Source organism: Oncorhynchus mykiss, chromosome 11 (genome assembly GCF_057628025.1).
Source record: "Oncorhynchus mykiss isolate SJ-2025 chromosome 11, ASM5762802v1, whole genome shotgun sequence".
NCBI classification, from domain to species: domain Eukaryota; kingdom Metazoa; phylum Chordata; class Actinopteri; order Salmoniformes; family Salmonidae; genus Oncorhynchus; species Oncorhynchus mykiss.
Window position 1 is genome coordinate 82,790,001 of NC_143032.1, and position 15,257 is coordinate 82,805,257.

Below are 15,257 nucleotides of genomic sequence, written 5' to 3' on the forward strand. Positions count from 1 at the left end.
ACAACGCTGTGAGTACCATAGTGTAGTAGACAACGCCGTGAGTACCGTAGTGTAGTAGACAACGCTGTGAGTACCGTAGTGTGGTAGACAACGCTGTGAGTACCGTAGTGTAGTAGACAACGCTGTGAGTACCGTAGTGTGGTAGACAACGCTGTGAGTACCGTAGTGTTCTTACCTCCTGGTACTCTTTATACTGCATGGCCACCAGGTCCCTGACCACCGCTATGTGGGTGAACATCCACTGGAACGTCTCCTATTGGTGGAAGGAATTTACCTGGTTAGTGTTTATTTATTTGACCCTTTATTTTACCAGGTGAGTTGACTGAGAACACGTTCTCATTAACAGCAACGACTTGGGGAATAGTTACAGGGGGAGAGGAGGGGGAGATGAATGAGCCAATTGGAACCTGGGGATGATTAGGTGACCGTGATGGTTTGAGGGACAGTTTGGGTATTTAGCCAGGACACCAGGTGTTAACACCCCTACTCTTACGATAAGTGCCATGGGATCTTGAGTGTCCACAGAGACACGTCCCATCCGAAAGACGGCACCCTACACAGGGCAGTGTCCCCAATCACTACCCTGGGGCATTGGGATATTAATGTTTGAGATCAGAGGAAAGAGTGCCTCCTACTGGGACTCCAACACCACTTCCAGCAGCATCTGGTCTCCCATCCAGGGACCGACCAGGACCAACCCTGCTTAGCTTCAGAAGCAAGCCAGCAGTTGGGATGCAGGGTGGTATGCTGCTGGCTGCTGTGAGGTGAGTGTACATGCATGCATGAGTATGAATGCATGTTACGTGTGTGCTCTTGTGCGTGTCCGTGTCCGTGTGTGTGTGTGTGTGTGTGTGTGTGTGTGTGTGTGTACCTGTGCAGAAAGGTTGTTCTTGTTCAGGGAGTTTTCCTTCTTGTTGCGTCGCGCGCCGGTCAACTTGGACAGACCAAAACCACTACTGACCCGAGACAGCTTGGACTGGCTGGCCGGAGCCACCGACTCCCCTCTGCTAATACACTTCTTCTCATGGACTAGAGGAGAGAGAGGGGGGGAGGAAGGAGTAAAGAGGGAGGGAGAGAGAGAGGAGGGAAAGAGAGAGAGGGAGAAGTAAAGAGGGAGGGAGAGAGGAGGGAAAGAGAGAGAGAGAGAGAGAGAGAGGGGGAGAGGAAGGAGTAAATAGGGAGGGAGAGAGAGAGGAGGGAGAGAGAGAGAGAGAGAGAGAGAGGGAAAGAGAGGGAAAGGGAGAGAGAAAGAGAGAGAGTTATAGAGAGAGAGAGAGAGAGAGAGAGAGAGAGAGAAAGAGAAGGAGAGGAAGGAGTAAAGAGGGGGGGGGGAAACAGAGGGACATAGAAACAGAGACAAACAAGAGAAAGGAACAGAGGTTATCCAACAGTCTTCCAGTGTGCTGGCGGCTCCGGTCCTAACTTGGCTTTCTCTGCTCTACAAAAACCACATGGTAAAGCTGATTATGTCCCAATATCCCCCTGACCACTAAACAGTCTGTACGGTGTTAACATGACCTTTCTGACGTAATGCCAAACAATAGACTACAGAGTCAGTGTGTACAACGCATTCAGAAAGTATTCAGACCCCTTCCCCTTTTTCCACATTACGTTACAGCCTCATTATAAAATTTTATTAAATAGAAATTGTTCCTCATCAATCTACACACAATACCCCATAATGATGAAGTGAGAACAGGTTTTTAGAAATGTTTGCAAATTTATTACAAATAAAAAAAACTGAAATACATAAATATAGTTACATAAGTATTCAGAACCTTTGCTATGAAACTTGAAACTGAGCTCAGGTGCATCCTGTTTCCATTGATCATCCTTGAGATGTTTCCACAACTTGATTGGAGTCCACCTGTGCTAAATTACATTTATTGGACATGATTTGGAAAGGCACACACCTGTTTATATAAGGTCCCACAGTTGACAGTGCATGTCAGAGCGAAAACCAAGCCATGAGGTCGAAGGAATTGTCCGTAGAGCTCAGAGACAGGATTGTGTCGAGGCACAGATCTGGGGAAGGGTACCAAAACATTTCTGCAGCATTGAAGGTCCCCAAGAACACAGTGGCCTCCATCGTTCTTAAATTGAAGAAGTTTGGAACCATCAACACTCTTTCAAGAGCTGACCGCCTGGCCAAACTGAGAAATCGGGGGAGAAGGGCCTTGGTCAGGGAGGTGACCAAGAACCCGATGGTCACTCTGACAGAGCTCCAGGGTTCCTCTATGGAAATGGGAGAACCTTCCAGAAGGACAACCATCTCTGTAGCACTCCACCAATCAGGCCTTTATGGTAGAGTGGCCAGATGGAAGCCACTCCTCAGTAAAAGGCACATGACAGTCCGCTTGGAGTTTGCCAAAAGGCACCTAAAGGTCTCAAACCATGAGAAACAAGATTCTCTGGTCTGATGAAACCAAGATTGAACTCTTTGGCCTGAATGCCAAGCGTCACGTCTGGAGGAAACCTGGCATCATCCCTACGGTGAAGGATGGTGGTGGCAATATCATGCTTAAGGGGATGTTTTTCAGACTTGAGGCTGTAATCGTTGCCAAAGGTGCTTCAACAAAGTACTGAGTAAAGAGTTTGAAATACTTACGTAAATGTAACATTCAGTTTATTAAATTTTTTTTTTATACATTTGCAAACATTTTCAAAAACCTGTTTTCGCGTTGTCATTATGGGGTATTGTGATGTCATTATGGGGTATTGTGATGTCATTATGGGGTATTGTGATGTCATTATGGGGTATTGTGATGGCATTATGGGGTATTGTGTGTCGATTGATGAAGGGGAAAAAAACTATTGAATAAATTTTAAAATGATGCTGTAACATAACAAAATGTGGTAAAAGTCATTGAGTCTGAATACTATTTGAATACACAGTATGTGTTTGTGTTTTCGTCTCTGTGTGTGGGTGTGCGTCTGTCTAGATGTGTGTGTCTTTTCTCACCCAGGTGGTTCTGCCAGCTCTTCAGGGCAGGTTCCTCCAGGGCAGGCCGAGCGGTGCTAATATCTACATGTCCTCTGTCGTTGGTGGGGAGGGACACCTTAAAGATGTCCTCCAACATGGGTCTTTTACTGTGCATCAGCTCTGTCCACACACGGTTTACTGCCTTCAGCAGCAGCTGGCGACCTGGGGGACAGACAGGACAGGAGTTAGGGACACACGGTTTACTGTCTTCAGCAGCAGCTGGCGACCTGGGGGACAGACAGGACAGGACAGGAGTTAGGGACACACGGTTTACTGTCTTCAGCAGCAGCTGGCGACCTGGGGGACAGACAGGACAGGAGTTAGGGACACACGGTTTACTGCCTTCAGCAGCAGCTGGCGACCTGGGGGACAGACAGGACAGGAGTTAGGGACACACGGTTTACTGTCTTCAGCAGCAGCTGGCGACCTGGGGGACAGACAGGACAGGAGTTAGGGACACACGGTTTACTGTCTTCAGCAGCAGCTGGCGACCTGGGGGACAGACAGGACAGGAGTTAGGGACACATGGTTTACTGTCTTCAGCAGCAGCTGGCGACCTGGGGGACAGACAGGACAGGAGTTAGGGACACACGGTTTACTGTCTTCAGCAGCAGCTGGCGACCTGGGGGACAGACAGGACAGGAGTTAGGGACACACGGTTTACTGTCTTCAGCAGCAGCTGGCGACCTGGGGGACAGACAGGACAGGAGTTAGGGACACACGGTTTACTGTCTTCAGCAGCAGCTGGCGACCTGGGGGACAGACAGGACAGGAGTTAGGGACACACGGTTTACTGTCTTCAGCAGCAGCTGGCGACCTGGGGGACAGACAGGACAGGACAGGAGTTAGGGACACACGGTTTACTGTCTTCAGCAGCAGCTGGCGACCTGGGGGACAGACAGGACAGGACAGGAGTTAGGGACACATGGTTTACTGTCTTCAGCAGCAGCTGGCGACCTGGGGGACAGACAGGACAGGAGTTAGGGACACACGGTTTACTGTCTTCAGCAGCAGCTGGCGACCTGGGGGACAGGACAGGAGTTAGGGACACACGGTTTACTGTCTTCAGCAGCAGCTGGCGACCTGGGGGACAGACAGGACAGGAGTTAGGGACACACGGTTTACTGTCTTCAGCAGCAGCTGGTGACCTGGGGGACAGGACAGGAGTTAGGGACACACGGTTTACTGCCTTCAGCAGCTGCTGGCGACCTGGGGGACAGACAGGAATTAGGGACACACACACATAGAAACACACTTTGAAAGAGAGACAGACAGAGAGAAAGGCAGGCAGACAGACAGTCAGACGTTATGTTACCTTCGCTAACTTCCTGGCTGTGTCTGTTATCAGGTCCATTCTCAGCGGGCATCATGACGTGCCAGGTGGTCATACGAGCCTCTGCCTCCAAACCAAAACCCTCCACACTACTGCACATAGACAGAGAGAGAGAGCGAGAGAGCGAGAGAGAGACAGAGAGCGAGAGCGAGAGAAGTAGGGAGGGGAGAGACAGAGGAGAGAGACAGAAGGAGAGAGACAGAGCGAGAGAGAAAGAGCGAGAGAGAAAGAGTGAGAGAGAAAGAGAGAGAGTGAGAGAAAGAGAGAGAGAAAGAGAGAGACAGGGGGAGAGAGACAAGAGGAGAAAGGAAGAGAGACAGAAAGAAGAGGAGAGAGAAAGAGAGAGAAGTAGGGAGGGGAGAGGAGGAGGGAGACAGAGGAGAGAGAGAAGGAGAGAGAAAGAGCGAGAGAGAAAGAGAGAGAGAAAGAGAGAGACAAGAGGAGAGAGGAAGAGAGAGACAGAGAAAGAAGAGGAGAGAGAAAGAGAGCGGGACAGGAGAGGAGAGAGTCAGCCAGCAGGACTAAGCTAACTGCAATTTTTGCAGCCTGTTGTCATTCGATTAGCCAGCTCAACACTTCATAAGGCCTCAAACTCACTGATCAGGACACACAGCTGCTATAAATGTCTCGAGCAATGCAATGAATTCAAGAATGCATGAAGAAGCAAGACGATAACTAAGTAAGCTAGCTAGCTAGCTAAAACAGACAGACACACAAACCCACCTCCAGTCCCAGAACCACCTCCAGTCCCAGAACCACCTCCAGACCCAGACCCACCTCCAGACCCCAGACCCACCTCCAGACCCAGACCCACCTCCAGACCCAGACCCACCTCCAGTCCCAGACCCACCTCCAGACCCAGACCCACCTCCAGTCCCAGACCCACCTCCAGTCCCAGACCCACCTCCAGTCCCAGACCCACCTCCAGTCCCAGACCCAGTCCCAGACCCACCTCCAGTCCCAGACCCACCTCCAGTCCCAGACCCACCTCCAGTCCCAGACCCACCTCCAGTCCCAGACCCACCTCCAGTCCCAGACCTACCTCCCAACGTGCAGGTTGATGAAGCAGTGAGCTAGACAGGCTACAAACTCCTGGTCGTGGTTGCCCGGTCCCAGTACCAGGTTACGGTTGACGGTCAACACCCGTAGAGAGTCCAGCAGAGCTACCTGCTGAGGTACGGTCTTGTGAGGTCGAGACAGCTGGTACAGGACCGTACGGTTCAGACAGTGGTAGAGAGAGTCCAGAGACAGACTCTGCGACCTCCTCTTGGACTGGAAACGGGAGAAAAGAGAGGTGGAACATTTTTTAAGAAAGACTTGTCTTATGATCTATGGTCTGCGATGCCCGAGAGGTGGTTTTAGAAAGGGCCTTTCTTCTCCAGAGAGTTGATTGGGGTTAAGACATCCTACCGTAGGGTTGGCGGAGTGTGTAAACAATAGTCCTGTTTTATAACAGCCAATGGATTCCGAGGACTGATTAAGTATGTGTTTGAAATCTGACTAAATCCTCTTGTTTCAAAGCAGTACCACTCCAGACATGCACATTGCTGGCCTACATTCACGTATAAATCACACGGCTGTGTTTCACCTAAAGCTCTATTGGTTCAGTTGAGTAAGTCTGGGAGAGACGTGAAGGTTGGCTTGTTGATTCAATTAACTCATTCATTCAAACCCAGTACTGTACTGCTGTAAATCAGACTGTTTCTGAGTACTGTAGTGCTGTAAATCAGACTGTTTCTGAGTACTGTAGTGCTGTAAATCAGACTGTTTCTGAGTACTGTAGTGCTGTAAATCAGACTGTTTCTGAGTACTGTACTGCTGTAAATCAGACTGTTTCTGAGTACTGTAGTGCTGTAAATCAGACTGTTTCTGAGTGCTGTACTGCTGTAAATCAGACTGTTTCTGAGTACTGCTGTAAATCAGACTGTTTCTGAGTACTGCTGTAAATCAGACTGTTTCTGAGTACTGTACTGCTGTAAATCAGACTGTTTGAGTACTGTACTGCTGTAAATCAGACTGTTTCTGAGTACTGTACTGCTGTAAATCAGAATGCTGTAAATGAGACTGTTTCTGAGTACTGTACTGCTGTAAATCAGAATGCTGTAAATCAGACTGTTTCTGAGTACTGTACTGCTGTAAATCAGACTGTTTCTGAGTACTGCACTGCTGTAAATCAGACTGTTTCTGAGTACTGCTGTAAATCAGACTGTTTCTGAGTACTGCTGTAAATCAGACTGTTTCTGAGTACTGCTGTAAATCAGACTGTTTCTGAGTACTGTACTGCTGTAAATCAGACTGTTTCTGAGTACTGTAGTGCTGTAAATCAGACTGTTTCTGAGTACTGTACTGCTGTAAATCAGACTGTTTCTGAGTACTGTAGTGCTGTAAATCAGACTGTTTCTGAGTACTGTACTGCTGTAAATCAGACTGTTTCTGAGTACTGCTGTAAATCAGACTGTTTCTGAGTACTGCTGTAAATCAGACTGTTTCTGAGTACTGTAGTGCTGTAAATCAGACTGTTTCTGAGTGCTGTACTGCTGTAAATCAGACTGTTTCTGAGTACTGTACTGCTGTAATACGACTGTTTCCAGTCCTGGGACACCCACAAACAGGAACTGCATATGTTGTATTTCTATACACAGTGTCTTCATAATATTATAACTAATGTAATATAAGTAATGACTCATAATATAACTACTATAATATAACTAAAACAACTAATATAATACAACTAAAAATAACTAATATAATATAACGAATATAATATAACTAATATAATACAACTAATATAACTAATATAATACAACTAATATAACTAATATAATATAACTAATATAATACAACTAATATAACTAATATAATATAACTGATGTAATATAACTAATATAATATAACTAATATAATACAACTAATATAATACAACTAATATAACTAATATAATATAACTAATATAATACAACTAATATAACTAATATAATATAACTAATATAATACAACTAATATAACTAATATAATACAACTAATATAATACAACTAATATAACTAATATAATACAACTAATATAACTAATATAATACAACTAATATAACTAATATAATACAACTAATATAACTAATATAATACAACTAATATAACTAATATAATATAACTAATATAATACAACTAATATAACTAATATAATACAACTAATATAATACAACTAATATAACTAATATAATACAACTAATATAACTAATATAATACAACTAATATAATACAACTAATATAACTAATATAATACAACTAATATAATACAACTAATATAACTAATATAATACAACTAATATAATACAACTAATATAACTAATATAATACAACTAATATAACTAATATAATACAACTAATATAATACAACTAATATAACTAATATAATACAACTAATATAATACAACTAATATAACTAATATAATACAACTAATATAACTAATATAATACAACTAATATAATACAACTAATATAACTAATATAATACAACTAATATAATACAACTAATATAACTAATATAATACAACTAATATAATACAACTAATATAACTAATATAATACAACTAATATAACTAATATAATATAACTAATATAGCTAATATAATACAACTAATATAACTAATATAATATAACTAATATAACTAATATAATATAACTAATATAATACAACTAATATAACTAATATAACTAATATAACTAATATAACTAATATAATAGAACTAATATAGCTAATATAATACAACTAATATAACGAATATAATAGAACTAATATAGCTAATATAATACAACTAATATAACTAATATAATATAACTAATATAACTAATATAATACAACTAATATAACTAATATAATACAACTAATATAACTAATATAATACAACTAATATAACTAATATAATATAACTAATATAATACAACTAATATAACTAATATAATACAACTAATATAACTAATATAATACAACTAATATAACTAATATAATACAACTAATATAACTAATATAATATAACTAATATAATATAACTAATATAACTAATATAATATAACTAATATAACTAATATAATATAACTAATATAACTAATATAATATAACTAATATAACTAATATAATATAACTAATATAACTAATATAATATAACTAATATAACTAATATAATACAACTAATATAACTAATATAATATAACCAATGTGTCACGAGTCCGACCGAGGGTGGTTCCCCTTCCCGGGCGGGTGGCGCTCGGCGGTCGTCGTCACCGGCCTATTAGCTGCCACTGATTGTCTTTCCTCCCGCTCCTTGTATGTTTATTGGTAGCACCTGTTTATGTTTAATTAGTTTGTCTTTATTAGACAGCCGGCCCGCCTGGTTGCTGTGCGGGATTATTTCAGTGTAACCTTCGGCTCTGTAGTAGAGGTACGTGTTAGTGCCTGGTCGTGATTGTTTCCGTTGTACATTTTCATTCCCTGTGTTTGGGAACGTCACTATTGTGAGCACCCTGTGGTGCGCTGGTGCTATTAAAGACGCACAGCATTGAACTCTCTGTCTCCTGCGTTTGACTCCACACCCACGACACCCGGAGCATTACACAATGTAGTATAACTAATGTAATATAACTAATGTAACTAATGTAATCTAAATAATATAATATAACCAATATAATATAACTAATATAATATAACTGATGTAATATAACTAATGTAATGTAACTACTGTAAAGTAACTACTGTAATGTAACTACTGTAAAGTAACTACTGTAATATAACTACTGTAATATAACTGATGTAATATAACTGATGTAATATAACTGATGTAATATAACTGATGTAACTAATGTAATCTAAATAATATAATATAACCAATATAATATAACTGATGTAATATAACTAATGTAATGTAACTACTGTAAAGTAACTACTGTAATGTAACTACTGTAAAGTAACTACTGTAATATAACTACTGTAATATAACTGATGTAATATAACTGATGTAATATAACTGATGTAATATAACTGATGTAATGTAACTACTGTAAAGTAACTACTGTAATGTAACTACTGTAAAGTAACTACTGTAATGTAACTACTGTAAAGTAACTACTGTAATGTAACTACTGTAATATAACTACTGTAATATAACTGATGTAATATAACTGATGTAATATAACTGATGTAATGTAACTACTGTAAAGTAACTACTGTAATGTAACTACTGTAATATAACTACTGTAATGTAACTACTGTAAAGTAACTACTGTAATGTAACTACTGTAATATAACTACTGTAATATAACTGATGTAATATAACTGATGTAATATAACTGATGTAATGTAACTACTGTAAAGTAACTACTGTAATGTAACTACTGTAATAACCAATATAATATAACTAATATAATATAACTGATGTAATATAACTAATGTAATGTAACTACTGTAATGTAACTACTGTAATGTAACTACTGTAATGTAACTACTGTAATATAACTACTGTAATATAACTGATGTAATATAACTGATGTAATATAACTGATGTAATGTAACTACTGTAAAGTAACTACTGTAATGTAACTACTGTAATATAACTACTGTAATATAACTAATGTAATGTAACTACTGTAAAGTAACTACTGTAATGTAACTACTGTAATATAACTAATGTAATGTAACTACTGTAAAGTAACTAATGTAATATAACTACTGTAATAACCAATATAATATAACTAATATAATATAACTGATGTAATATAACTAATGTAATGTAACTACTGTAAAGTAACTACTGTAATGTAACTACTGTAATAACCAATATAATATAACTAATGTAATATAACTGATGTAATATAACTAATGTAATGTAACTACTGTAAAGTAACTACTGTAATGTAACTACTGTAATATAACTACTGTAATATAACTGATGTAATATAACTGATGTAATATAACTGATGTAATGTAACTACTGTAAAGTAACTACTGTAATGTAACTACTGTAATATAACTACTGTAATATAACTGATGTAATATAACTACTGTAATATAACTACTGTAAAGTAACTACTGTAATGTAACTACTGTAATATAACTACTGTAATGTAACTACTGTAATATAACTAATGTAATATAACTGATGTAATATAACTGATGTAATGTAACTGATGTAATGTAACTACTGTAATGTAACTACTGTAATGTAACTACTGTAATATAACTACTGTAATATAACTGATGTAATATAACCACTGTAATATAACTAATGTAATGTAACTACTGTAATATAACTACTGTAATATAACTAATGTAATGTAACTACTGTAATATAACTACTGTAATATAACTAATGTAATGTAACTACTGTAATGTAACTACTGTAATATAACTACTGTAATATAACTACTGTAATATAACTAATGTAATATAACTGATGTAATATAACTGATGTAATGTAACTGATGTAATGTAACTACTGTAATGTAACTACTGTAATGTAACTAATGTAATATAACTAATGTAATGTAACTGATGTAATATAACTGATGTAATATAACTACTGTAAAGTAACTACTGTAATGTAACTAATGCAATGTAACTACTGTAATATAACTACTGTAATGTAACTACTGTAATGTAACTACTGTAAAGTAACTACTGTAAAGTAACTACTGTAATGTAACTACTGTAAAGTAACTACTGTAATGTAACTACTGTAATGTAACTAATGTAATGTAACTACTGTAATATAACTAATGTAATATAACTACTGTAATATAACTAATGTAATGTAACTACTGTAATATAACTACTGTAATATAACTACTGTAATGTAACTACTGTAATATAACTAATGTAATGTAACTAATGTAATATAACTACTGTTATATAACTACTGTAATGTAACTACTGTAATGTAACTACTGTAATGTAACTACTGTAATGTAACTACTGTAATGTAACCAATATAATGCAACTAATACAATATAACTAATGTAATGTAACTACTGTAATAACCAATATAATGCAACTAATGTAATATAACTACTGTAATATAACTACTGTAATGTAACTACTGTAATGTAACTACTGTAATGTAACTACTGTAATGTAACTACTGTAATGTAACTACTGTAATGTAACTCTTGTTTAGATAAGTATTCAATTCTCTAAGTCAATACATGATAGAATGCCCTTTGGCAGTGATTACAGCAGTGTTATTTCTGGCTAAGTTTCTAAAGATTGTGCAACATTTACCCATTATTCTTTAAAAAAATATTCAAGCTCTGTCAAATGTGTTGTTGATCATTGCTAGACAACCATTTTCAAGTCTTGCTATAGATTTTTAAATCAGATTCAAGTCAATACTTTAACTCGGCCACTCAGGAACATTCACTGTGTTCTTGGTAATCAACTCCAGTGTAGATTTCGCCTTATTGTCTCACTGAAAGGTGAATTCATCTTCCAGTGTCTGGTGGAAAGAGACTGAACCAGGTTTTCCTCTAGGACTCTGCCTGCGCTTAAGCTCGTTTATTTTTTTTTTATCCTGAAAAACTTGATTACAAGCATACCCATAACATGATGCAGCCACCACTATGATTGAAAATATGGAGAGTGGTACTCAGTAATGTGATGTACTGGATTTGTTCCAAACATAACACTTGGTATTCAGGTGTAATGTGTGTAGTTTACAGCAGTACAGTACTCAGAAACAGTCTGATTTACAGCAGTACAGTACTGGGTTTGAATGAATGAGTTAATTGAATCAACAAGCCAACCTTCACGTCTCTCCCAGACTTACTCAACTGAACCAATAGAGCTTTAGGTGAAACACAGCCGTGTGATTTATACGTGAATGTAGGCCAGCAATGTGCATGTCTGGAGTGGTACTGCTTTGAAACAAGAGGATTTAGTCAGATTTCAAACACGTACTTAATCAGTACCAGAAATTCTCAATTGAATCTCTTTTAAATTCAGGCAGTAACGCAACAATAATGTGGAAACAGTTAAGGGGTGTGAATAGATTCTGAAGGCGCTCCATCAGGACAATTCATCCTGCCCGTCCCCGTTTCAGCGTGTGCCAGACCTGGAATGAATCAGATATTGAAGAAACCCTGGTCTAGGTCGTCCTCACCTGTCCTATAAGCTGCACTATAAACTCCACCACCATCTTGGATTCCTTGTTGAACATGCCCTGCCACAGCTTGTCCACCACGCGCTGTGTGAAGTAGAACACGTTGTTCACCAGCACCTGGTAGCTCCCTCCAATGGTGATGGGCAAGGATGCATCCTCACCTGGTAGGAGAAGTGGGGGGGGGGGGGGACATTTGGTTAGGAAATGGAAATGTCTGTACGAGAGGCACAGGGGTGAGAGCAGCAGCCCCTCGGTTCCCCAGGCGTGTTTCATCAATCGTCTGGCTGCTGCTCTGCCTCTCTAACACAACTACCTGCTTCCTCTCGTGAATGATCACTTGATGTTTTCTCAAAAAGTAGGTCAGTACCTAGGAGGATGTGTGTGTGTGTGTGTATATCTAGAAGGACGTCAGCAACCAGTAGGGGTGTGTGTGTGTGTGTGTGTATTTATGAGGACGTCAGCAACCAGTAGGGGTGTGTGTGTGTGTGTGTGTGTGTGTGTGCGCGTCTTCTTCTTCTGCTGGTTATATGGGGGAGTGTAAACAGGATGGTTGATTACCGCCACCTGCTGGTTGGTTGAGACTGGGACAAGGATCTTACTGTTCATATTATAGACTGTATACTACAGGTAGTCAGAATAGTATATTATAGACTGGAGACCAGAGGTGGTTAGAATAGTATATTATAGACTGGAGACCAGAGGTAGTTAGAATAGTATATTATAGACTGGAGACCAGAGGTAGTTAGATGGGTATATTATAGACTGGAGACCAGAGGTAGTTAGATGGGTATATTATAGACTGGAGACCAGAGGTAGTTAGAATAGTATATTATAGACTGGAGACCAGAGGTGGTTAGATGGGTATATTATAGACTGGAGACCAGAGGTAGTTAGAATATTATATTATAGACTGGATACCAGAGGTAGTTAGATGGGAATATTATAGACTGGAGACCAGAGGTAGTTAGAATAGTATATTATAGACTGGAGACCAGAGGTAGTTAGATGGGTATATTATAGACTGGAGACCAGAGGTAGTTAGAATAGTATATTATAGACTGGAGACCAGAGGTAGTTAGAATATTATATTATAGACTGGAGACCAGAGGTAGTTAGAATAGTATATTATAGACTGGAGACCAGAGGTAGTTAGAATAGTATATTATAGACTGGAGACCAGAGGTAGTTAGAATAGTATATTATAGACTGGAGACCAGAGGTAGTTAGAATAGTATATTATAGACTGGAGACTACAGGTAGTTAGATGGTATATTATAGACTGGAGACCAGAGGTAGTTAGAATAGTATATTATAGACTGGAGACCAGAGGTAGTTAGAATAGTATATTATAGACTGGAGACCAGAGGTAGTTAGAATAGTATATTATAGACTGGAGACCAGAGGTAGTTAGAATAGTATATTATAGACTGTATACTACAGGTAGTTAGAATAGCATATTATAGACTGGAGACTACAGGTGGTTAGATGGGTATATTATAGAATGGAGACCAGAGGTAGTTAGATGGGTATATTATAGACTGGAGACCAGAGGTAGTTAGATGGGTATATTATAGACTGGAGACCAGAGGTAGTTAGAATAGTATATTATAGACTGGAGACCAGAGGTAGTTAGAATAGTATATTATAGACTGGAGACCAGAGGTAGTTAGAATAGTATATTATAGACTGGAGACCAGAGGTAGTTAGAATAGTATATTATAGACTGTATACTACAGGTAGTTAGAATAGCATATTATAGACTGGAGACTACAGGTGGTTAGATGGGTATATTATAGAATGGAGACCAGAGGTAGTTAGATGGGTATATTATAGACTGGAGACCAGAGGTAGTTAGATGGGTATATTATAGACTGGAGACCAGAGGTAGTTAGAATAGTATATTATAGACTGGAGACCAGAGGTAGTTAGAATAGTATATTATAGACTGGAGACCAGAGGTAGTTAGAATAGTATATTATAGACTGTATACTACAGGTAGTTAGAATAGCATATTATAGACTGGAGACTACAGGTGGTTAGATGGGTATATTATAGAATGGAGACCAGAGGTAGTTAGATGGGTATATTATAGACTGGAGACCAGAGGTAGTTAGATGGGTATATTATAGACTGGAGACCAGAGGTAGTTAGAATAGTATATTATAGACTGGAGACCAGAGGTAGTTAGAATAGTATATTATAGACTGGAGACCAGAGGTAGTTAGAATAGTATATTATAGAATGGAGACCAGAGGTAGTTAGAATAGTATATTATAGAATGGAGACCAGAGGTAGTTAGAATAGTATATTATAGACTGGAGACCAGAGGTAGTTAGAATAGTATATTATAGACTGGAGACCAGAGGTAGTTAGATGGGTATATTATAGACTGGAGACCAGAGGTAGTTAGAATAGTATATTATAGACTGGAGACCAGAGGTAGTTAGATGGGTATATTATAGACTGGAGACCAGAGGTAGTTAGAATAGTATATTATAGAATGGAGACTACAGGTGGTTAGAATAGTATATTATAGACTGGAGACCAGAGGTAGTTAGAATAGTATATTATAGACTGGAGACCAGAGGTAGTTAGATGGGTATATTATAGACTGGAGACCAGAGGTAGTTAGAATAGTATATTATAGAATGGAGACTACAGGTGGTTAGAATAGTATATTATAGACTGGAGACCAGAGGTAGTTAGAATAGTATATTATAGACTGGAGACCAGAGGTAGTTAGAATAGTATATTATAGAATGGAGACCAGAGGTAGTTAGAATATTATATTATAGAC

The 15,257-nt window shown here is 38.5% G+C and overlaps 1 protein-coding gene across 2 annotated transcripts in view; it reads right to left on the reverse strand.

Annotated features, from left to right (window-relative positions):
- The window catches only part of wdfy3 (WD repeat and FYVE domain containing 3), a 247,936-nt gene that overhangs the window by 53,820 nt on the left and 178,859 nt on the right, over positions 1 to 15,257 (reverse strand). For both annotated transcript variants that reach the window (XM_090191254.1, XM_090191253.1), the window contains exons 41-46: positions 12,461 to 12,621; positions 5,359 to 5,588; positions 4,299 to 4,408; positions 2,963 to 3,145; positions 872 to 1,029; positions 176 to 253 (exon numbers count right to left, since the gene is read on the reverse strand). In XM_090191254.1, the coding sequence (XP_090047380.1) occupies positions 176 to 253; positions 872 to 1,029; positions 2,963 to 3,145; positions 4,299 to 4,408; positions 5,359 to 5,588; positions 12,461 to 12,621 (920 nt within the window). The remainder of the gene's footprint in view (positions 1 to 175; positions 254 to 871; positions 1,030 to 2,962; positions 3,146 to 4,298; positions 4,409 to 5,358; positions 5,589 to 12,460; positions 12,622 to 15,257) is intronic.